At 40.1% G+C, this 24,371-nt stretch overlaps 1 protein-coding gene across 10 annotated transcripts; it reads right to left on the bottom strand.

The window, feature by feature from the left end:
- etv1 (ETS variant transcription factor 1) lies at positions 1–23,052 on the bottom strand. 10 transcript variants are annotated; one of them, XM_039620213.1, is made up of 15 exons: positions 22,937–23,052; positions 22,453–22,673; positions 22,084–22,193; positions 21,817–21,864; positions 21,475–21,562; positions 21,112–21,159; positions 16,681–16,734; positions 11,063–11,192; positions 10,067–10,255; positions 8,844–9,091; positions 6,016–6,087; positions 5,847–5,915; positions 5,584–5,753; positions 3,947–4,048; positions 1–1,842 (listed from the first exon to the last, which is right to left on the bottom strand). In XM_039620213.1, the coding sequence occupies exons 3-15, from the start codon at positions 22,126–22,128 to the stop codon at positions 1,621–1,623; spliced, it is 1,485 nt and encodes a 494-aa protein (XP_039476147.1). In that variant the 5' UTR covers positions 22,129–22,193; positions 22,453–22,673; positions 22,937–23,052; the 3' UTR covers positions 1–1,620. The 10 variants fall into 10 exon arrangements, with proteins under 10 accessions (XP_039476147.1, XP_039476146.1, XP_039476149.1 ...); XM_039620212.1 differs by lacking the exon at positions 22,937–23,052 and having other exon boundaries at positions 22,453–22,909; XM_039620215.1 differs by lacking the exon at positions 22,937–23,052 and having other exon boundaries at positions 6,016–6,084; positions 22,453–22,909.
- Positions 23,053–24,371: the final 1,319 nt, after the last annotated feature.

Genomic DNA, 24,371 nt, shown 5'->3' with positions numbered 1-24,371 from the left:
GCTCTTAAACTTTTCTTTATATTATGATCAATTAAAACATTTGAGAAGTGGTCATCACTTTGTTTTTCAGAACTATTTTATTACAGAATGTTTCCTATTGCCAATCCCATCCCACACACGTGAATCTTGAGAACAAAATTCAGAGTAATTTTTTTTAATGCTGAAATTGACGAAAAAAAAAAGAGACAAAAAATAAAGAGAAATCCAGAATAGCAGGCCATAGCTGCCGCACTGTTTTTTTTTTCCTTTTTTTTCCTGTTGTCATTTTCTCGAGACTAGAAAATACACTTACAATTTGAAGCAGCAACAAAATGTGCATTTACCTGATTATACAATGGAACAATTTAATATACCATGATTTTTATTCATCACATTATAAAACTCTAAATATTTCTTTTACGTTGTTTTTTTTAAACCAAAAAGCAACCTATTAATGGCAAAGCAACAGTTTTTAAGCAAAATATACACCTCTCGTTCACCTGGAACAAAACTGAAAACAGTTCAAGGGAGAAATTTGATTTTTTATCTTTTTTTTCCTTTTTATTGTCTGTGCCAGTGAAATCAGATGTTTTTTTGTCTTTTAGCTGGGGATGCAAACATTATCCTGAATATGAACTGACTGGTTGCTGTAACCACTTTGACTGTACATACACTTTTCACCTGTTATCCACTGAAAAACTGAACACCTGAAGGACAAATGAGTGACTCCTGCTCTGACTCATTACAGAACAGAAAGGAACCTGCTGTTTACAGTGAATGACTTATTTTACAGCAGCCTGTAGCTTTGTCTTCGATCCTAAACGCAGGCCATTCATGTGTGACGCAGAGAAAGTATTTTTTTTGTCATCCAGACATTTTTTTTCCTGGAGTGCGTCCTTGTAAGTGAAAGTCTCATCTTTACTGACCCACAAGGTTGTCAAGCTGCTGAGGATCCAGTGGAGTTTATGTCATTACAACACCTACATGATGAAATCTACAGTCTGATTGGACGACGGGCGTTGACGGACAGAGGTGCGGTGTTCAGACCGGTGGCGAGGCAGTTCTCACTGATAGCTAAATGTCTTTTTTATAATCACATTACTTTTTCAAGTCTATAATCATGTCACTTCACCATAAAAGTATCGTTAACACGTTTCCAGTACAGGATGAAGACAAAAAGAAAGACAGTCAAACAAATGGCCATCTTTTGTGAGTGTAGATGAGACGGTTTCTTTAGCCGGAGATCAAAGTGACCGTAAATTAGTCCAGTCTCGTTAGGGCGGCACATGCTCAAAATCATAAGGAGTTCAAAAAAACAACCAAACAAACGGAATGATTCCCACATTAATGTACAAACATAAATGAGTAAAAAGCCAATCACATAGCTAGCCCCTGGCAGGCTAACGTCGCGCCATTCTGGTCCATAAAGTGCACTCTCCATCTTGCTGTGCGGTCAGAAAGACAAGAGCAAAAGGACGTGTACGTGTTTGAGACAGAGGGGAAGGGAAGTGCCGCTGCACGTGTGTGTTCAGTCTAATTCCCCGAGCGGCTGCGAGTTAGAGGACAAGACAGTCTCATGTGTACGGATGGAGGGAGGTGGGAGGAAGGTAGGGTGGAGGTGTGGGTTTTGTGGGGTTGACGTTAATAAACATAGCCCTCGCTGTAGGGGTGCGGCTGGCAGTAGGGTCCCTCCTGTACGTATGCCATGTTTTCGTCAAAGTGCGACAGCGGCACCGTGTCCTCCTCGTTGATCTGCCGCTCCATGTCAGTTTTCAGCACTGGCCGCTGATTGTCAGGAAACGCCATGGAGAACAAGGCCTCGGGGTCACACACGAACTTGTAGACATATCTCTCGCCGGCCACCTGGAGAAAGATGGTGAGGTCTTGTTTTTAAACCATTTTTCCACAGCATATTCTACAGTGGCTGAGCGTAATCTTTCACTTTAATCCACCAGATGGAAAAAAAGATTAAATATCTTTAAAAAAAATTAAAAAGCACATTTTTTAAACTTTTAAAGCTGTAATCAACAATTCTGCTTTGGCCTCCACTCTGCACTAAAGAAGAGGTGCACTGAGCTTTAAGTTTTTTCAAACAAGATACAGGATTAGTTAATGGCATTTGTATCCATATCATTTGATGTTTGTTTACAAAAAGCTTCATTAAAATTTGCAGTATTTGCATCTCTGCTCTCTCATTATACTCTCTGACTCATGGAGCCCCGCCCCCACTCTCAATAAAAATAAAAAATGGCCGTTCTAATGCCGTGTGACTTTTGTGTTTTCACACATGGAATCTGATCTAAATTAAGCCATTAAAACACTAGCATCACACATTAACACATACAAACCAACCAAACGAGGCAACAATAGTCCAGTAACTCTGTTTTCGTAAATAGTGTCTGCTGGCTTTGATGTGAATACAATGATTTGATAACTCTCCAATCGTAAAACAGTGAAATATTTGAAAAAAAGTGCACAAAAACTACTTTTCAGTGACTGAAATGCTTCGTGTTTCTGATCTAGAGCACAGCAGCAGATGGCTTTAGCTTCTGTGCTGGTACCCTTTGTTGCTTTGGGGCTTCCAAACCACCATGTACTGGTTTTTTTTGTTTTTGTTTTGTGGATCAGTGCTTTATACAAACCCACTTCAAACAAATGAACTATCCCCAACCTAAGCGAAAACAGCTTATCCATTAAAACAGTTATTTTAAAACACCAGAATAAATTATATAGAGTGGTTTTACTAAGTTTTCTAAAATTATCTCAGAGACAGTGATTGCTTTTTAAATGTCCTACGTCACACGTGGATTTGGTAGAAAAAAGAGGAGCTATAAACTGTCCATCGCTTCTCAGAGGTCAAAGTGATCTCAGGAGCAGTTTTACGTTTTCTTTGCCATTTCTTCCTTATTGTATTTAAACTTGGCCAGCAGTGCTTGACCTCCAACCACGAAAGTATAATTCCACCTAAAAGTGCTCAACCTGTTCTGACCTGCCTATTATTGAATGCTTTTTGGAGATGCTTCTAACTGTCAAACTAATACCTCAGGAAACAAAAAACTTGAGATTAATACCCAACAGAAAAAATATATTATTTTCTTTAGTGTGTTTAACCAGTGTTCTGTTAAAATATCTTTTCATTAATCTTGTCCTGAAGTATTTTTACAATTGATATGTGCTAACTGAACTTAACTGAACTGAAGGAAACTTAGACCAGTACCAGGTTCATCAACATCTATATAGCTTAAGGAAATTACTTTTATAACACTCAAATTATATATGCGTGGTAGCTGATCTCAAACAGAATGGTCACATTATTTGCACATTCATTGATTTTGTAAATATTTTGCTGAACAATTGTTTTAGTGCAGGGACACTTTGACGTAGCTGGAATTCAGATCTGTAAATCGGTGTTCATCAAACAGTGATGTTTGATGGGATGATGTAACTGATTACTTTCCCTTATATAATGAATATGTAGCTTGCAAAGAAGAAGAAATATATGTATTTATTACTCATTTGTTTGCTTTTTATAAAGATCTGTTTTTGGCATTACTACATATACTACATAAATACTACATGCACTATAATGAAGATTAATTCAAAGAATAACTTGATAAACTAACATACATATCTGTGTTTTAACATAAGAGTGAAGCGGACACGAGCCGCAAGCCTGGCAAAAACTGATTTTTGCACACAATACAGAAAAAAGCTTTACAATTTCTTAGCTATAAAGTGTAAATGAACTTTTTTAGCTGTTTCACCATTTTTGAGACACTCTGTTCCTTATATAAGCTACCTGGGGGAATGGGAGCGCCTTTAACACAGGCCAGGTATAGCAGCCAAATGAGCTGCTTTCATACTATGTTTACATCAATAAAATCTCTTAGAAAAAAGGTGAACAGTTTTGGATCCCTTTCAGTGTAACAGATGAACTATAATTGGTTGATATTGGGTTTTTTTTTACCTTCTGCATGATTCCCTTCTCGTAGTAGTAGCGCAATGATCTGCTGAGTTTGTCGTAATTCATCGCTGGCCGGTTCTTCTGTATCCCCCACCGACGTGCCACCTTTATCACACACACGAACATGAAGACAATAAAGACAGTCAGTAAACAGAGCATTATCAGAAAGCAAACTTATCTAACACAAACGAGCACGGTTGCCCTGATTTCCAGACAGGAACGCTGCAGCAGCTAAAATGTTAAACAAACTTACCGATCCATATTTTCCTAATAACAGTAATTAGAGCGCGTCCAGCTTGTGCAGACCTGACCAGGGATGTGTTCATTAGGAGCTTGTCACACACCCAGCGGAGGAGGCAGCAGATGTTACAGCACCTGTCTACCAGACCACCCACCACCCGGCCTCACGGTCCAAACCCACAGCCCCACGGCATTCTCTTTAGCTGCTCGCTTTTTTTTAAACTCTGCTTTTGACTTTCATTTTTGCTTGTTTCTCACAGTTTATCTCCTATGATACCTTCCCCGATCAATGCAACTGTGTTTTTTCTGCTTTTTCTTTTTCACATTTTTTCGTGTCCCCGCAACCGCTGACATGCTGCAAATGCAGAAACCGCTACCTAACGTTTGTCTGCGGCGCCTCAAAGCAAATGCGTTTGGTCACCTGATGGCATGAATGGGGCCCCCTGTTAGGTGCAGCTGGCCCGTGCTTCTAGACACCATCGGGCTGCGTGGACCACTGCCCGGTACTCATCTATCTCCTCCATTCTACACTTTCACCCCCTGCCTGCACCCTGCATCCTCCTTCATCCTCCAGCAGTGACTGAGCCCCACTGTGTGTGATGTGGCCATACACAAACCCTGCCTCTGTTTCCATTTCAAAAGGCCCAACCGCCAACATGGGTTATATTTTTAGGAATATGTCCTGTGAAATATTTAGCAGGAGCAGGCCATCAGGGTCACTCGGTTGGCTTTAGTGTGGAGTGTAGAATATATAACCCTCTGAGGTCCAAGTCATCATCTGTGACAATCCAAACTCCAAACCCTTACCCTAACCTGTGTGTTAAAGAAAAGCAATAATATATATTTTGTAAGAAGTTTTTGCTGTCAGTTAGAATGATTGCTCTCTTTGTCCATTATTGGGAAGAACAATTTTTTTAAAACGTCTACGGCGTTTTAAGAGCAGACAATATTATTCATTCACACTTTGACCTCTGACCTCATCTGGTTTTGCAGTGATTTACCTTACAACTCTACCATACCTTTTATTTTTTTGCCCACATTTAGTCCCGTATTTAGGCTCACACAGGGGGAAAATAACCTTCTTTCACTGCTTAATCATTTCATTTTTTTTTTACCAAAAGTCTATGACCCAAATATATTTTAGTTGTAATTACATAAAACTGTCCAAAGCAGCAAATATTTACTTCTGAGTAGCTGAAAGCAGGTAAACCTCTTTTAAAAATTTTATTGAACAATAAATTTAGTGAAATACAACGCAACATTTACCTAAGACTGTCCAAAAAGCTTAAGTATAAAAGCCACGAAAAAATAAAAATAGATTTTTAAAAGGAGTAAAAATCAGAATTACAATATAGAAAAATAAAATTGTTTTTGTGACAGTGCATTTCTGTGTCTCTTACCTCTTCTGGCTCAATGAGTTTAAACTCCATGCCACGGCCGGTCCAGGCAATGAAGTGGGAGTTGGACGGGTCATCCAGTAAAGCCACCAGGAACTGCCAGAGCTGCAGCGAGCCTCTGCGCTGGTACGAAGGGCCCTCACGGTACAAGCCCGACTCCTGTTTGATGTCACCTACAGAACACGGTGCAAAATGGTTATTGTATGATGGGCAGACTCGTTGGCACATGCAATACTTTTCATTTTAAGAGTTACTGCAGGACTCACCTTCCACCTTTTCAGGCACCACGCAGGTATCGTCGTAGAAGTGCCTCGCCACTTTGTCAAACATACAACCTGGAAAACAAGATCGGGAAAAAAAAGATAGTTTGATATCACATGAAGAAAAAACCCATACGTGCACCACCACAACATCCACACGTATCATCGTTGGTACCTTCAGTCCTGTTAGTGTGAGCCAGATAGCCGTCTTGCCGTAAGTAGACAGAATGGCAGCTAGGCACTTCTGCTGAAACCCAGGCAAGAATGAGAGTGGGTGTTAAAGGGCCCGAAGGCAGCATTAAGAACACTATCTCAGTTATCTGAGAGGAGTCAAAGCCTGTTCACTCAATGCACCACTGGCTCTGATTAAAGAAAATGCCCTCCAGCATCAGCACTGCGATGGCTTCCAGCCACGGGCGAGCTCACTATATCGCACCGCCAATACGCGCCCCGAGCATCTCCACTCAGAGGAAGATTTACAACTGAATAAAACACGGCGCTCGTGTGAAAACACGAGCTGACACGATGTAAGTTTTTTCATAATACGAGGGCTTGTGATGATTATTTTACACACGTTCTCAGATCAAAACTAAACGGACCTGCAGGTGTTAGTTTCTTTGACGTTTTCGCTGTGCAGCTGCAGCACGTTTAGCTAAAACGGTTGATGTGTATCTTCTCAATCAGCTTCTTATTATGACTGACTGCATCCAGTGTGAGTATACAGTTTTCTGCCAAAGCTGTTTGCTTTGTTTTACATGTTTTTCCATTTTTCTTCATGAGTTCCTCACTAGTTTGAAAAAATGACTTGACACATGCTTTTGTAAAACAGTCAAGATATACTAACAATACATTCAAAACGTGAAAAAACACTTTTTGATGTTGTTTATGATGCTTTTCGCCGTCCATCAGACCACACCCACACTGGCCTGAGGAGACGGATCGGCTCAGTTCTTCAGTGGTAATAAATACTCGCTGATTCTATACTTTATACATATTTAACATTGAGTCCAGATGTTTGAGCAACATTTCAGCTGATGTTAAAATAAACTGTGCAAAATGCAGACAGTCACTTTTCTGGGGTCAATTTTTAGGTAAAAAGGAACAATTCACTTCCTCTGGTTCTAATTTTTTCCAAGTTTAGATCGTTTTAATGCAAATTTGCCAGGTTTAAAGATATCAGCTCTAGAAATATCTGCCTTTTCCTAAATTGCACCCACCTTGTTATTTTTTAAAGCATTCCTATCTCCAATATTCCCACATGGGATAAAAAGCTGCATGTAGGAACTATTTTCCTTATAAGATCTACCAACCAACTCAAATAGATTTTTGAGTGAACTGCACCTTTAAAAGTTCTCACTCGTGGTTTATCAATATCATGGCTATAACAAGAGATCAAACAAAGACTTGTGGTTTGAATAATTCTTAAACCAAATATGTAATTTTATATAGACACAAGGCGTTTTTTAAATCATTGGTTTAAATGGTTAAGATAGAAATGCCCCACTACATTCTCTTCCTTCATTTACCGGTTGGCTTTACTACATTGTCCAATCGACTCTTCCATTTACTGTATATGTCCAAACCTCCCACAACACAGATGAGATGCTGCGATCAAAAAAACAGCCAAATGGGCTGCAAAGTGAATGTTCAATAAACAGACTGAAGCCCTTCATTTAGACCCATAAACATTTCTCTGAGCTTCATCAAAGTAATGGACTTGTAGAGGAAATTGCTGCTAATGAAATTACCAGATCCCCTCCCATCCTTTTCAACAGGCCAGCTCCAGTCAACATGCCCCACTGTGACTGCTAATAAATTCACTCTGATGCTCCATCTTGGACATCTTGGTCCAAGTAGTGAACACAACACAAGGAAGACCTTTTGGTATTTTAACAGTTAATCGAATATCTTTCACCACTTTTGCTTTATGATTGCAAGCAATTCTTTGTAGATAGTTTACTTGTATCAGTAACAATTCTTCTAATTGTTAAAGCCATTTCATTTATCATTTATCTATAAAAAAACACCTTGCTTCAACCGGTGAAATGTAAGAATTGACTGTTACTAAAAAGAAAATCAAGCTGCCAATGTCACTTTGGGCTCTGTAATTTTTGCCTGTAATTGGTCAAAATTGCAAACAAAAAAAAAATGAATAAAAGAAGAGAATAATGGTTGATGCAAATAACATTGCTGCAAATAGGCCAGAAGAAACCCAAGAAACTGTTAAAGAACGGGGTTATTTTTGGACCGAATTTGTTTTTCTTTTCTAGTTTTTTTTCTCTTTTTGATAAATTTTTCAGTTGTGTTAATTGGCATTTAGAAGCCACATAGTTGTGAAACTCGGTAAACACATCTATTGCAAAGTAATGTTGCCACTGGAAAAGCGAGAAAACACCAAAAATCACAGCTGCCTGACTCCTCAATGACAAAAACTACAGAGCTGCTGTTAGGAAAACCAGGTGTAACTTAAAGAGATGTGAATGAGGCACCAAATGTTTTCTTCTAAACTCCTCGCCCGGGAAAGAGGTTGCTTTTTCCCCCTGACTGGTCACACACACTCTCCTCCAGCTCTGCCTCTCCTGGGTCCACTCTGTCGCCTTCTGAATGAACCCGGCAGTCCGGCGAATGTTCATTCATGTCCTGAGGTAGCCTCAGGCTCCACAGAGGCTCCACAGAGCCGCTGGCTGATGATTAGGTCCCTTTACTCTCTAACCGAAGGGAGCGGACAAGCGTGGGAGGGCAGATTCTGGATTGTGACCAGGCACAGCCCCCTCCTTTTTTTCTATTAGAGCACCACAGGAAATGGCGAACAGCACAGACACCCGGCCCAACCAGATCCCCTGCCCTAATAATGGGCAAACTCAATAAACACCGCCCCCTCCCGCCATGTCTTCTCTCATTCCTGAAATGATAATGCTCTGGCAGCTATCACTTCTCTGCTCTTTCACTTACCAGAGGAGTTTGAAGGAGCACAAACAACAGAAACCTTTTCAAATCGCTCACCTGAGTCATAGGTGAAGTCCCTCGGCTCCTGCTTGATCATCATGCCGGCTGGGTATGTGTGGGGAATAGGGGCCCCCATCATGGCCGGGTGTTCGAAGAGGGGGTCGGGGTACTCCTGTTTGAAGCCTTGAGGAGGGAAAGGGATGTTGGGCTCCGACATCTGCCTGTGGTAGATGGGCCGGCCGTCCCGAGCCATTGTCGGCGGGGAGGGAAACGAGTGGCAAGGCTCTGAGAGCTGACGTCGAAATCTGAGACAGACGACAAATTCAGTGGATTCATGACACTGACTCCTGATTGTGAAAGACTTGATGAGACAAAAAGGAGATAAATCGAGAACATGTACATTTCTTTTATTAATTGACTAGTATTTAATTTACTTAATAAAAGATAAAAAGATCTTTTGCAAATAAATGTGAGAAGTAGATGAAAGAAAGGCTTTTTACTAGCAATCAATGAATCAATAATACTGTATCAGTGAAAATTCTGAAATCTGTAATGATGTCTTCAGGTGCTTGCCTTTTTGTTTCACCTATGTTTATGACTACAGGTGACCAAAAAAGCAAAAAACAAAGGAAATGTTTGGAATATTTGTCTGAAAACTGACTTAAAGAATCTCAACCCCAAATCAAATTGACATATTTATCCTATGGCACTTGGCTTGTGGTGCTCATGGGAGTAACTCAGAAGTAAAATGCCTCTTGTGTCCTGATTACTCTAAAAAGGTTTCATGTAAAAAGTATTTTCTTTATACAGTGCACATCCGCCAACTGTGTTACTGTGCAGAGGGATGTTAATGTTAGCTAGCTCTATTCTCCTTTAGTAATTTGAGGATCACAAGGAAAGTGTCATTTAAATCCCATTATAAGAGAAATCAGACATATTTACTCTTAAACTGGGAAATTCACACCTTGAAAAAATCTTTTCCTCGAAATAATTAACTTAGTAGGTTTGTTTGTTGTTTTGTTTTTTCCATTCTGCTACTGATTTATTGAATAAGCTCTATTTCAAAGCACTAAAGTCAAGTGATGACCACATGGCATTCGATGGTTGGGAAAGTTGTCGTTTGCAGGCCCCGCCCACTGAGGATTCACTTAATCAAAAACAGAAACTCAAATGTGCATCTGCTGCTGTGACCTTATTGTAATCTATCCTTGGTCCAACTGCCAGCTAAGATCACCAGATGTAAATGTGATGTAAATGTAAGAGGCTGCAGGCTGCAGTACCTGTGGTCCATAGTGTAGGCGTTATCAGGGAGAGGCTGCGAGGGCGGTATGTGGGTGTAGGTCCTGTCTGGTTTGGGTGTTGGGGCTGCCGTGGGTGAGCCATGATGAAGTGGGGACACAGGGGTGCTACAGGGGGGTGTCACTGGGCTGGAGGGCTTCATTCCTGTGGGCTGCTTCTGCTCATAGGCACTGGGGTAATGGCAAGGGTTGAAGGCAAGAGTCAAAGATGCCTGTGTTACTGCCAGTGTACGTTACACGATTTAAACTCTTTTTAATGAAGGATTATTTAACAGATAGCTTCTTCCTAAGTTGTCTGTATTTAGGGTAGTCTGAAACAAATGCCCTACCCACTCAAATATCCTTTCAATGTTTTCTAAACCGATTTGATTTACTGTATAAATTATGAAGCCTTGTGCAAGATTTGGATGTAAAGACTCTGAGCAGATGTCACAAAGTGAAGAAATGCATCACAAACTACCTCAGGGCATTTATGTCAGACTGCAGTTAGAATCAATGGCATTTTAAACCACTCCATAATCAGCGATTCCAGAGACCCTCTGATTCAGTTCAGTTATAACAGACAAATAAAACTAACACGACTGCCATAATCTCAGATAAATACCTCTAATTGGAAATATCTCGTTAATGTCTTCAGAGTCACCACCCAACACTGTACATATCTCGATGTCCTTTGATTTGCAGTTTGGAATGATTAGCAAGTCATTTCCAGTTAAATAAAAATTACAATGCAGAATTAAAAAGCCAAAAAATGTCAAATGTATAGAAATCATAAAGAGTTGATGAATTGATGATAAGCTAAAGTGAGTATTTAGTCATCACTGTCCTACAATAAACCTTCACACCTGCATTTATTCCTCTGTTAAAGTGAGGAATGTGAAACCAAATGTTCTTTTCTGTGCTTTCTTTACAAATGTGAGCATTTTAATAATTTGTAAAAGATGTTTTCAGTGTCGAGTGTCAGTGGAGGGGGCCCACCTGATGCTGTACGGGCACTTCTCTCCATACTGGAGTTTGAAGGGCCGCTCCTGGCTACAGTTGGAGCTCAGCTCTGAACACGGGCTGTGCAGCTCCCTCTTGATCTTCAGCTGCAGTCCGTGGAAAGCCACTACGATGGGAAGGAGGAAGAACAATTAACATTTACACTCTGTCAAACTGTAACATTTTTTTAAGGTTGTGACTATTTTTTTGTTCATTTAGCAGCAGACTGTTTCTGGATTTGCTTGTAAGCACCTGAGACAGAATTCATACAATCACAGGATGAAAAAAATACATGAATAAAAACTAAAACCACTGTCTTCATTTACATCTGACAGATCATTCACAAAAATTAAAATGAGATGATCACAGTCTGGAAAAAAAAGTACTGCTTGTTTTATTTAAGTACAGCAGACGATGTGTCCATGATTCAATTTCAAAACTTAAAATACAATTACATTTCAAAACTGCACACAGCAGCTTTACCCACAATGGAAAAGGTCATGTTACAGTGCAGATACAAGCAGGCATGAATGTGCCAAGCCATCACTGATTAAGAGAACCCGTGATGGATATATTAAGTCTAAAACACTTGCTTTTCTAAGCATCCATCTGCCAAAGGATATGACATCTGAGGCCATCACTTACACAAACAACTCACTTCAAATCCCATTTATTCAGCCTTTACTGACGGGGACTCTGTTAGTGAAATATGACAATCATAAAACAGGGTGTGCGGTGAGCTTCGATAAATGCTTTATCTGCTTTCAGCTGGCTGTCAATAAGTTCCAGACGACAACAACAAGTCTCATTGATCTGAAGCGGGGCCTGCGATCTCTACCTATGGCCCCACAGTGAGCCCGGTGCATCTGAGAGGCTGTTAAGTGCCTGATCAGTCCTGATTAACATCCCATCATCTAGAGTCATGATCAACGCTAATCCAATTGACTGCGCTTCTGAAGAAAAACCCAGTCAGTCAGAATGAAGTCAGGCTCAGGTTGCCTCGCCGATCGCCGTCTCACCGCGACGGCTCACAGAGCAGCAGCGAAGCCATCCCACAGCGCTCTATCAAACACAACAGAGGGCCAGCCGCGGTTGAAGACGATCATTTTTGATTGATGTTTTAGACTGAGAGATGGCCTTCTCCCGAGTTTATAACCAGGAATTATGAATGGAGAAAGTCCATCAACTCTTGGTCCAACTCAAGTGCAAACATTTAGCTATTTGAGTACTAGAGAAACTTAAATATGTGGCTAAGGACTGTTTTTCTTTTAAATACAAGAAGGTCTCTGAGGCTACAAGGAGTTGAGAGAGAAGGATGTTTTGAGGAGTTTTCTCACGGCTGACAGACAGCTGCCATACGAGCAGGGGTCGATCTGCCAACACCCCATCTGACGCACAGTCGAGCCCCCTGGGTGATGGGCCACACGGGCCCGGCATGACAAAGCTCGGGGGTTGTTTGCAGCCCTCGCTGGGGGCCTGACCTTTTCTGGGTCATCGATCGGAGGTCAAAGAGACATTTCCTGAGGGGAGACCTTTGTTGACGCTGGCATCGCAAAGCCTTGTTAAGAGATTATGGACTCAAAACAATACCTCAGCTTTGGCTGTCAAGATCACAATCAGTGTCAGGCTAATTACCATTTACATTAAACACACATGAATTTGTTTAGTTTAAGAGCCGACTCCACCGGCTTCTTGTTTACAGCTCACCTGAAGCTGAACCATAATTTCTTTTTTTATTTAACATTGAACGACATTAAAACAACGTCTATAAAAATGCTGCCGTTAAACGTAAGCGCCACATCGGCTCTAAACAATGGCTTCACGTGTGCTGCAGCACAGGGCATTAAATTAGAAATGGAAATGTCACAATAGATTTTGTCAGCGGGGTGCCAAGGTACACAAATCAATAGCGAGGGCATTGCCTCTGACTAAAACAGAGACTTCCTTTTTAGTCCAGAATGTCATGCCCATCACTGCTTGATTGCTCTCATTATCTACATATTGATTAACTAAGATGGTAGGCAGTTTTAAAGAAGAGGCAGTTAGAACAATTACTGGGTCTATTTTGAATGCAAATCTTCTTTTCTTCGTTGTACCACTGACTTAAACAACAATTTGCTTTAGCCTTTGCAGTACAGATTCAACAGAAATCTTTCCTTTAAACATTGTGGCACATGCAAATAAAAAAAAATCTTTTTTTTACATTTTCCACCAACACTTAATTCGAATATTTTTATTTTAGCAGCCGTTTGTTTGCCAGTCCTTTCAGTACACTATCAGATAACTGTTGGCTCCGACTGTTGTCGACTTTGAAGGTACAAATTGTGCGTTTTGGCAGAACCGGAGCCTACGTTTGGCAGATATTTCTCTAATCCATTCATAAAAAAATACAGGTCTTTTGGCAACAGCGAAAAACCTTCCATTCCATTTTCACCTACTGTAGGTGCTCGCCTTTGCTGTTAAATGATGGAGGCTCAGATCTGCTGGTAACGTGTGGCCTCATTTTACACCTCCTCTACTCCTCCATTCCCTGCTAAGTTATGCTAATGGTAAGCATCTGTGTTGGAGTTTGAGACAAAGAAATTTCTCCTTCTCCTCCTTCAGCCTGAGGACACTTTCGCTTCGAGGCCGCTCACATGCTGGTTCTGCGTCGCATAGACGCAGAGTGCAAAGTTGACATTGAGAGAAGCTGCAACAGCTTTTCATGAGGGAAGATGAGTCTGGCCATGAAAACACAAAATACACCAGCTTTTAGGCTGCGATATTTAAGGCTTCAAAATAGATGTCTTTCTTTTTCTCTTCAAATTTTTTTCAATCTTTTATTATTCTTCCGGTAGGAATATAAAATCACAGCTATTTCACTGTTGTTGCCAATTTTATTTCAGCAGTACAGGAACAAAAATTTGGGGATAACATTTATTTTCTTTGAAAACATTCATCTCAATAAAATAAGATGTTTCTTGTTAATTGTAGCAGTTAGCTTACAAACTAAACAATAGTACAGCTTGGCTAATGCTAACTGTGCTAACTGTTGGCTTGTTTTACGTTTGATTTAAATCAAATTTGATAAGTTCATTAATAATTTACAACTCACATATCAATGTCTGTTGTAAATTATTTTAATGTTGTAAAATGCAATTTTTTGTTATTTAAATCTGAGTAAATAATATATTATTTTTCTATTTTCACCACGCTATTGAGGACAGGATACAAATTATTTAAAGTGCTAAGCACTGTAACTTTTAACAAATTCGGCTCAAACACTTTTTAAGACTGCACTATTTTCAAATGCAGATTAACACACATATGCTACACGTACATGGGCAGTACTGAGTATTTATGGAGCTAGGAGGTAGTATGTGGGATTTACATAAAACAGAGAGTGCCCACGTTGATCGTAACAAAGGGAGATGTTACCGAGTGCAACAGTGTGAGTCACTTCAGTGTTTTTGGAGCAACAATGGAGCTCACAGACGAAAAAGCTGCTGTAACTGATTTGTGTGGAATCAGTTCCCCGTTAGCTTTGGATTTCTCGCTGGATGTGGTGACATTAAAAGTATTTAATATTGCCATTTTCATAATGGCCCCTATCCTCTCACTGCCTTTTTTTTAGGGTTAACTTCCAGCTTTATCTCTCGTCACCTTCACCTCTTTCTTTCTCCCTGTCTCACCGTTCGCCTCTCCATCTCTCGGCTTGGTGAAAACCCATATGGGAGAGCTGCCGGCTGGGATGCCTGCTCATGCGCCCAACCACGGTGCCCTCACCCTCCTGCCATCTGTTAGTGCCTCTCCAGCCTGCTGCAGGTTTGCCAACAGGACAATTCAGATGGTCAGCAGTCTCCTGCCACTATGGCCACCCACCCTGGCTACCTCTGAAGGACATCAGGACAGTCTTGGTGACCTCTGGTTATCTACTGTACACCACACTGGTCCATGTTGGGTTTTAGGCAAGGCTAAGTCACACCCATAGTTTAAATGTTTTGCCTTTAACACAGCAGTTGTCTTTAGTGTTGTACTGTTCTGAACAATTATAAAAAGTAAAATTGATGAAAAGAATCAAATAAAGTGCAGACATTTAATGGATTTTTTAGACTATTATAACTAGTTTAATGCAGTTTTATGTGTTTTGATTTAAGGCGCATTTATTCACTTTTGGAGCAACTTAAATCATAAGTTAAATTAAAAGCCAAATCAGATTAGGACATCTAAAGTCAAGTGCCTGTAGCCAGGCAAATCCCCTCAGGTTTGTCATTTCAAGAGAGCAGGAGTACTCGTGGCAAAATAAAGTGAGAAAAAAGATAGACCCCTCTCAGGTTTCTAATCTAGCCTACCAACGGGAACCTTCTAGATAATCTCAGGCTGTGAGTCACATGGAGTTAAAAGGCCTGTGATCTTGCTTGATGCCAAATCTCTTACAGTTTAATTTTACCAAACAGTTATCTGTGACCACTAAATCTTGAAATGCAATTAAAGTTGCCAAACTAAATGTCAGATGTGACCTTCTCTCTTTGTTCTTGTTCAGAAATCTAACTTCTGCCTTTTGTTCAACTTTCATTTGCAGGTTAAAGGGTGTTGAGGACACCGGGAGGTTTTGTGTTTTTTCTCACAGTTTAATGTGCATTTTGGCTCAAATGAAAGACATGTGCTCTATCTGAGTCCCACTGAGTTCCACTCACTCAATTTCTGTCCCCACCTTGGCACTACTTCCTCCAGAAATGGACCGTGCCAAGTAACCAGTCACCGTGTGCAACCACCGTATACAGCCAGGTGAAGTACGACCAACTAGCTTATCCTCATCACTGTGAGTGAAAAATGAACTCTTGTCAGACATTGGAAAATGTTTTAAAACTTTTAGGAAGTATTCTTAGAAACAGAATTTGTCCTTTTGTTGGATAAAATATGTAGAGCAAGGGGGAAAAAAGCACAAAAAAACAGGTCATACTTGCTTTCATGCTTTAAAATCTCCAGTGACGGATAGGGAGTGTAAAAGAAGGCCAGCCAACCTCCAAGTGAAGAAGGATAAATGCAGGAGTACCTAATATTACACCGCCTGATTTAGAAAATATAACCACACTCAATGGTTTGCACAAAAAAGGAGTTTGGGGAAAGGTCAAGGAGGAGCATATTTTTAAGATTTTATTAAAAAAGAAAATTCAAAACAGACATCAACTGACAGCAGTTTGGACTACCTGGAGTTAAAAATATCACTTCAACTCCCTAAAAAAGTTAGCCACAATATTTTGATGTTTTCTTATGCAAATAAGTCACAGTGCAATAATATCTCAGTAGCGGGCCCAAGAACAACAAGGGAAAACAGACACACACACACACACACACACACACACACACACACACACAACCCCCCAACCCAAACCATGCACCTGTAGACCTGCAAGATTGCTGCAGCTCTCCTGAGAGCACTTGTGCAAGCAAAGGTGAGGGCACTGAGAGACATGGAAAAACACACACAGTCACTTGCTTTTTACCCCAGTACAAACACACCAGTGAAGATGAGTGAAAAAAAACCCCCGCCACAGATGTTCACACACACACATAAACATAACACATGCACAGACAAAGAGACACAGAGAAAAGCGACATGGTTTCTTACTCACAGTTTTCAGTCTGGAAATCTGGAACGAACTGCTCATCATTGTCGGGAACTTGAGCTAAAGACACGAGCAGAGAAGAAGAAAGGGATTGATTGTTTCTGATGTTGATGGACACCGCAGCACTGATCACAGCTTTGTCCTCTGGCAAACAGTCCTCTGGGATGTTAGTTTGGCCTATCCCAGCACTGCCTGCTTCTGTTGTCAGTTAAAACAAAAGAAAAGAAGCCTAAAAAAAATGTTTTGAATGTGTTTATCATTTTAAATGTGCAGAAGATTTCAATATGCTATAAATCTTCAGAGTCACAGAAATAATCGTGCAAATTAAAATCAATTAATGAATTTTTTTTTAAACACATCTTAATATAGATTTTTTTGCATCCATTCTTAAACTTTCAGTCGTTTTATGCATTTGTTATCCAACTATAGCTCAGTTGTTCAATTTCCATTTTCTATGCACTTCTTGTCGATTTTATATCTATATCATTTCCTTTAAAAAAAGAGAGAGAGAGAAAAGAAAACAGCAAAAACATGTTTGATTTGTTGTAGAAAAAGAGCTTAATTTAATTTTTTTTTCTTTCCGAAAATAAAATCTGACTTTCACGGCTTGAAAAAGGACAAAAAGTCCCCAAGACGACAACTCTGATGCAATCAAAAGACTAAATAACCTTGAACTGCTGGCTAACACATTCCCTGATATTTACTAAAGCAGTTGAGTCACATTTTCCAACAAACTCGTACCTGACAGATAATATTTTGACCGTCTACTTTCACTTCCTGAGGTCGACTTGTCCATTGACTGCTCTGCAGCCTCGGCTCTCCCTCCTTGCCAGCAGCCAAACACCCATTGTTAACAGTATCTAATTGGCTTCTTCCCTACTGGTGAATCCACCTGTACCTACCGAGTTAGGTCTGTTCCAAACCCTCCAAAGCTTCACCTGTGCTTCAAACACCCCTGCACTCAGGCTAATGCTAAAATAATGAAGCCCTGCTCCACTCGGGCTCCAATTAGGCATGTACATATTTATATAACACATATTTACACTCAGTGACAGTTCCTCATGTCCCTTAAGTTTCAGTCTCTCTGGTGATAGGCAAAAAGAGATTTAAATGTGTCATTAGCACATCTATTTATAAACACAATGAGGTGGATCCTCATTATCACAGTATGTGTAGCATGCCTTGACTTGTCTGGAGATCCTTTTTTTTTAAAAAAATGACTGATATTCCATTTTTGTCACTCTTGATATGGTCAAGGGTGGGTTTTTTTCTCTTCCCAGAAGTGTGAATTGAGGAGGGTAAACAATTAACAGATGAAGAGGAGATATTGCTCCTTATTTTCTAAAAATGTCAAGCGGGTGCAGACGCCAGAAAATAAATATGCACAAGCAACTTCACTCCATATGTTTGTGTAGTAGCAGCTACGAGCTCTCTATTTTGGCCTTTTGGAATTAAATTGCTGGAAATCAATTAAGACATAACAGGAGATTTTACACAGGGCTACTTGTATGCTTTTGTAATAAACTGAAGAAAATGTAATAATATGTAACAGATACAGAGTTAGGAAAACACTTACTCAAACCTTATAAAATACACCACAACAAATCAAATTTTTCCTACTAAAAAACCAAGTCCTTAATCAGCTGAAGCACCACAACTCTCTCTCGAAACTTCAGAGGACACAGAGGAGAAACAATAAAAATAAATAAATAAATTAAACACAAAGAAGGTGGCAGTCTCTCTGTGACCAAAAGGAAGTACAGGATGGATGAGTCACTGGCCTCAGTCTGTGAATGAGCCAGCTGATCTCTGCAACAAACTCCTGGGGAGAACGGCAGAGCTGGAAATCTGCCGCCATTCACAAAACCAAAAAAAAGGAGGGAGACAGAAGGAAAACAGGAGCAAGGGTAAAGAAGAGGAAGGTTGTAAACACGAGGCCTGAGACTATTTGAATGGTTGTCTAAACCTGCAACAGCAGTAAGCAGGGCTGAGTTTTAAACAAATTTATCATTCTGCCCGTGACGATTTCCAAGACAAATGATGCTATCAACACTAAAATTTTGCAGAGACATCAGTGCGAGAACAAAGGAAAAAACAGAAAAACAATCTTAAAGCAAAAAATCGGAGAAGTACAATACATTTTTTGTTTTTTGTTGTTGTTTTGTTTTGACAAAAAAGGAACTAAAATGAGTTTAAAATACTGTATGGAAGAAAGAGGGTAGATGTAGTTTTGGGGGGGGTCACAGATTCGCATGTCACGATCAACCTTCAACATCTTGGGTCTCAGGAGTCGGAAATTCAGTCTGTCGCTCATAATTTCTCCTCTCGTTCCAATTACCTGAACTAATAAATCTCAGAAATGGGAAGGTATTCCTTTTCATCTTAATGGACAGGAAGTCATTCATTAAATCTACAATCTTGAGGCGCACATCATCACATTGATCCATGACAGGCAGAACTGTAATCCTTAACAGTAATACCTCTTATCAGCCGCTGTCTCTTTTCCCACTTTGGATACTGAAATATTAAAATCGTGTCTTATTCTTTTACACACCCTGCGGTGCGAGCCGCGACGCCTCATCTCACCTCGCTGCCGCTCCGAGTCGGCTCAACTCTTCCAATATCTGTTTTAAAGAATACTTCTCATTTTTTAAAAGCTTTGGATTGCACTGCGAGCGTTTTCACATGTGTTAAAGAATAGATGGAGCGAATAAATGATTGAGTCTTCTTTGGCTGCGTAAAGGGAGCAAGCGAAAAATTCATCTCGACACTCTTCCAGTAAATGTATTATGACTCTATCCTTTGGTTAAAAAAAAGTATTAAAGTTTATTTAATTATATTGCACACTTTATTCTACTACAACTAGAATTATTGCTTTACGACGTGTGAACTGTTAGAAAAAAAAGAAGGCAGCCTTTTATTGCTGCAAACGGGTAAAAGAACACAAAAATTATAAATTCAAAAATTGCATATGACTTGACTGACTTAAATGAGACAAGATAGTATAGTAAAACTAACATCAGCGTCTCATTAGACTAAATGCTTTTTGGTGTTAATGTATTCAAATGAACCAAATTATGAAGCAGAACATTTTAGCATACAATATAATAACTTCAGTTTTATACAATTCTACGAAATTTTCAATTTTAATATTTCTTTATTAAACCTTAATTTAAAACTATATGAAAAATGCACATAAATCAGTGAGATTCCAACACATATAACACTTTATACATTAGCCAATATGCTATAGTAAAGCAAAGTCTAGAATTAGTCTAGTATAATAATAGTCTAGTACAACAATTGGGACAATTGTAATCAAGTGACTTACAAACTTCATTTTAACCCTGTGCTTTGGACATTTTTCAGAGAAAACACTACAATTTGTTTTAATTTTCAGGTTTATATATATTTGCAAAAACTACTTCAAAATCCAACTTTATAAAACAGTTGTGTTCTCTCACACTGTACAACTTTACACCATCTGTTTGCAAGCAAAGCAAACACTTCACATATATCTCAAATTATACTTCTTACTGTAAAATTATTTTTTTACTTGGATGTAAACTTTGGGATTACATGCAATATTAAGGTAAGTTACATCTTTCTGAGATGTGGACAAAAAAGTCAAGAAACCAAGTCCAACATGCATGCATGCACAAAGAAACACAGCAAAAATGAACAATATTCACCACTAACCAAAACTTCGGTGCTGCAGACACGGAGGAAAGAGGACGCTCGCACTTAAATCCTGAAGCATCACGTCTCAGTTAGACCACAATGAGCAAGTCTTGCCATTAGAGAAAAAAAAATTAAAAAAGCAAGAAAATTGTAATATTAAAAAAAAATCAGTTGTCGCTTTGAGAGCTGACTGCTGTTTTGGAAGTTTGCGGAGAAAAAAATTACTCATAGATCCATTCTCTCTTTTTTTTACCACCAAGAAATGAAATTGAAGAAGACAAGGTGAAGGTACAGCTGTACAAGATAGAGAGGTGCGCTGAAAGGAAGCAAAGAGAGAGAGGGGGAGAGAGAGAGTGAGAGAGAAAGGGGAGAGAGAGGAGATGACAGAGTGAGTGAGAGTGAGAGAGAGAGAGCCGGTAGGCTACAGCAGAGCTCTGGTGGAGGTGGAGGTAGTGGCGGCTGGCGTGCAGCGCGTTAGCTCCTGCCAAAAGCAGAAGAGACAGTGAGCGTCGGAGAGCCTTCTCCTGGTAATTTGTGATGACACTCTCTGGGTAGAGCCTCCTCGGTCTCCCTCAAGACCCCTCGCTCACAGTCTCTAATGTATGCATGACACACAAGGTGCCTCTTCCACACAGGCTTTTAATTGGACTGCGACGCTAGGCATGTAACTCCAGGCAGCACCCCCCCCCCCACTCACAACCTATTCATTTTTACCCATCTCTCCTCCTTTTTTTGCTCAAGATTTAAAACACTCACCTTCTGCTAGCCAAGTCTCCTGCAGCTGACTGAGGTCCTGGAAGAGCTCTGAAAGGGAAACCGAGGCAGAGATCAAGGTTTGAAGGCAGTTGAAAAACAGTCAAAGATCAAGAGAAGTATCAGAAACAAGTGCATTTACTATTACTGGCTGATATGCCATTGGAGCTCACTGGGCATGTGTGCAGCTAATAACAAGTCAATTTGTGTTTCTGACCACTGAAAAGAAGCTTGTGAGAATCATCACAGGCCGCTGTGCTGTAATTGAGATTCTGTAGTTAGCAGCACAGGTGGCCACAAACCAATTGAATTTTGCTAAATGTTTAGAAGCCGTGAAATTAACTTCTCCCTCTGTCCCGCGCCTACCTTCAGTGTCCAGAGCCAGGTCGGACTTAATGAATTTTCTCTTTCTGTCATTTGCTGGCCTCTCGCTGCTCGTTGTCTTTTCTTGCAGCTTTTGGGAAAGAAAAAAAACACACACACACTCATCAATTTTTTTCTTCTTGCTGGAGCAGTAATTCTGTTGTTGGCTGCATCACATGTGCAACTGAAATAGCAAATGAAAGAGCCTCAATGAGCCTCTGATTAATACCTCACACACTTCTAAAGCTTGACCCATGCAAAGGGGTCTGTGCTTCACTTATCAGGCATAATTAACAAGTTGTTACATGGTGCATAACCAATAACACAGCGTAAAGTAATGGGCACCTTGTTTGGCTGTTTATCTTTGATGATTAGATGAAACTTAAATGGTCCCTGAGGGAGAAATGAGTGTTGGCAGCAGCAGAGAGAAAGACAGAGGTGAGATCAGAACAAATAGAATGCGTTAGAGAGAACAGCCATCCACAGTACAAAAGGCAGAAAAAAAATCAAGATGAAGTATTTTCCTTAATGGGGTGGGAGCTGGAAGAAGAGAAGGATGAGTGAAACTGATTTCATTTCAACTTTTCTTCTTTTGAGGCAGTGATCACTCACTCTGGAGTTACAGTAAGGCACTTGCTGATCGTGAAATCCATCCATTCTGCACTGTTGTGGCTTTAACGGGCGAGCAATCTGCAAAGTCTCCAGTCTCCTGTCCGGCCACCCTTCAAACAGGCAGATAAATAGAAAGCAGAAATAAGGAGGAGAAGAACTTCGGGTTTAGATCTCTGTTTTATTCAGTGTATGAACCCTCTGATATTATTCTGGACCCGGAATGACCGACGGCACCTCCGGCGATCATGCGGTACAGTTAAGTTGGTGCGTAAACGAGCAGCGCGCTGAGCTAGAGGGCGCACCAAAATGTTTTTCGCTGTGTAATAAACTTAGAAATGAGAGGAAGTGTGTAAAACTGCATGTACTTACCTACCAACTTCGCGCCGCTTTCATCTGCAGAGAGCTACAGAGCGGCTGCAGGATCTCCACAGTCCCGGCTGCTGCCTGCGCCTCTCCCCGCTTACTGTGTTGCTTTCTAGCGGCTTGGCATCGCCTCCCGGGGCCTCCCATGGAAACAAGCCGCACTCCGTTTCCTATTGGTTGTCAATGTCTTTCACTGGATCAGATTGCTGGCAGTCAATCACGCACGGCTGCAGGCGGTAAGCGCGGGCGAAGTCAATGACAACACTGTCATGCGCTCATCTCGCTTTGTTTAAGTTTGGACTTTTGAGTTTTTAAGCCGAAACTAGCCGCCAAACTTCATGACAACTTATCACTATTTTGTATTTACACTGAAACACACATGCAAACTGCACCTGCACACCCCCGCCCTCTCCCGCACGTCTTCACCCCCTCTCCTTCTCGTTTTTTTCGCAATCGCATACAGTGTGAGACACACAAACACACCACTCACTCTTCTCCCGGTCAAGTTTGTGTCCATGGTAACGGTGTTTTGAAGAGCCTCCAGGGGGACTTGCTGAAGCGCCAGCTCTTCCCTCTCCTGTAAAGGGATACTTTGTTGAGACCTGCAGAAGGCACTGACCTGGAAGTAAAGCCCAGGTCAGCGGGCAAAAAAAAAAGAAAAAAAAATCCAACAAAAAACACTGAACCCCGCTTCCTCAAACTATTTTAAATTAAGAGGGAAGTCCAGATCCCAAACCTGAATGTCATGGAAAGTTTTAATCGTGCAGTTTTACAGCTAAAGCATAACATTTACTTTAGATTTAATATTATGTAAAACCAGTACCAGGGTCGGCCAGTACAGTTACTAACAGTTTACACCGATATTAAAACATTAAAAGTTGCAGATGCACTTTATTCTTTCAATAGAAAAAATATGGCATGACTTCAAAAGCCACTGTAATAATGTATACTAATAACAGGTTACTTCTGAACTTCCGTGCATTTCTTTTCTTCAGTTTAAACAGTACATAGGAAATGTTAGTTATGTGAAATAGCCAAACACCAGCATTTCGGGGAATATCGATGTGCTTATGCTTATCTTTTTAGGCCTTAAACTGATGACACTGGTGTCAATACTCAAAACAAGATTTTGTATTGGTCATATGGGTACTTATTTGTTATTCGCATGAACACTTCAAAGCTGCAGAGTAAATAAGCTTCAGCAATTTACCATGAATTCTTCTCAGAGGCTGAAGAAACTCTAAAAATATTAAGCATGTGACATCCAGCAAGTGTTAATCATCATAACAAAATCTTAATTTAACTATTATTTTCAATGCCAAAGTAGTTAAGGGCAGGGATGTCAAACATGCAGCCCCGAGGACCAAAACTGCCAATAAATACAATAATACAGTGACAGAACTATGGAGTAAAATCATTTTTGGCATTAGTCTTGCCTGGAGTGGAAGTATTTGGAAAGTTACATGGTTTTATATGTTTTTTAACAAAATCTTTGTATGATAACATTGAGATATAGTTGGAATTGCTTATTTTTCTTCATACAGCTCAGGCTGTTTTTCATCTGTTCTATAAATGGATCACTCATTACATGAAAAAAACAATTTAATAAAAAATAATGCCTTCTGTTGTCTGGCAAATTTTTAAGGGATTTGGTGGGGAGTGTCTTTCTTAGGTTTATGGTTTCAGCTTTTTAAAAATCTTGGCTACAGCTCTGATGAACAATTTATTCTTAGAATTTTTTTTGAGTGTGTATGAAATGATTTTACTGGTCTTAAGATGAAAATTAGGCTGTATGTGGTCTATGAACTAAAGAGGTTTGACACTGTGGCTTTGAGTTAAATAGAACAGCATGTAAATCACAACAACTAATAAACTTGAACGTGTTGTTGTGACAAGAAAGAAAGAAATAATTTCTGTGAGATTTA

This window comes from Oreochromis aureus, linkage group 11, assembly GCF_013358895.1.
Source record: "Oreochromis aureus strain Israel breed Guangdong linkage group 11, ZZ_aureus, whole genome shotgun sequence".
Taxonomy (NCBI): Eukaryota; Metazoa; Chordata; class Actinopteri; order Cichliformes; family Cichlidae; genus Oreochromis; species Oreochromis aureus.
This window is presented reverse-complemented; position numbering and strand designations above follow the sequence as displayed.

What these genes read in the sequence shown, in the direction of transcription:
- etv1 (XM_039620213.1), bottom strand. Translation starts at nt 22,128, where the DNA reads ATGGATGGATTTCACGATCAGCAAGTGCCTTACTGTAACTCCAGA. An exon ending in TCACACTAACAGGACTGAAG is followed by an intron (nt 5,916 to 6,015) that starts GTACCAACGATG and finishes CTTGTTTTCCAG; the next exon opens with GTTGTATGTTTGACAAAGTG. An exon ending in AGAAGGGAATCATGCAGAAG is followed by an intron (nt 1,843 to 3,946) that starts GTAAAAAAAAAC and finishes ATCTTTCTCCAG; the next exon opens with GTGGCCGGCGAGAGATATGT.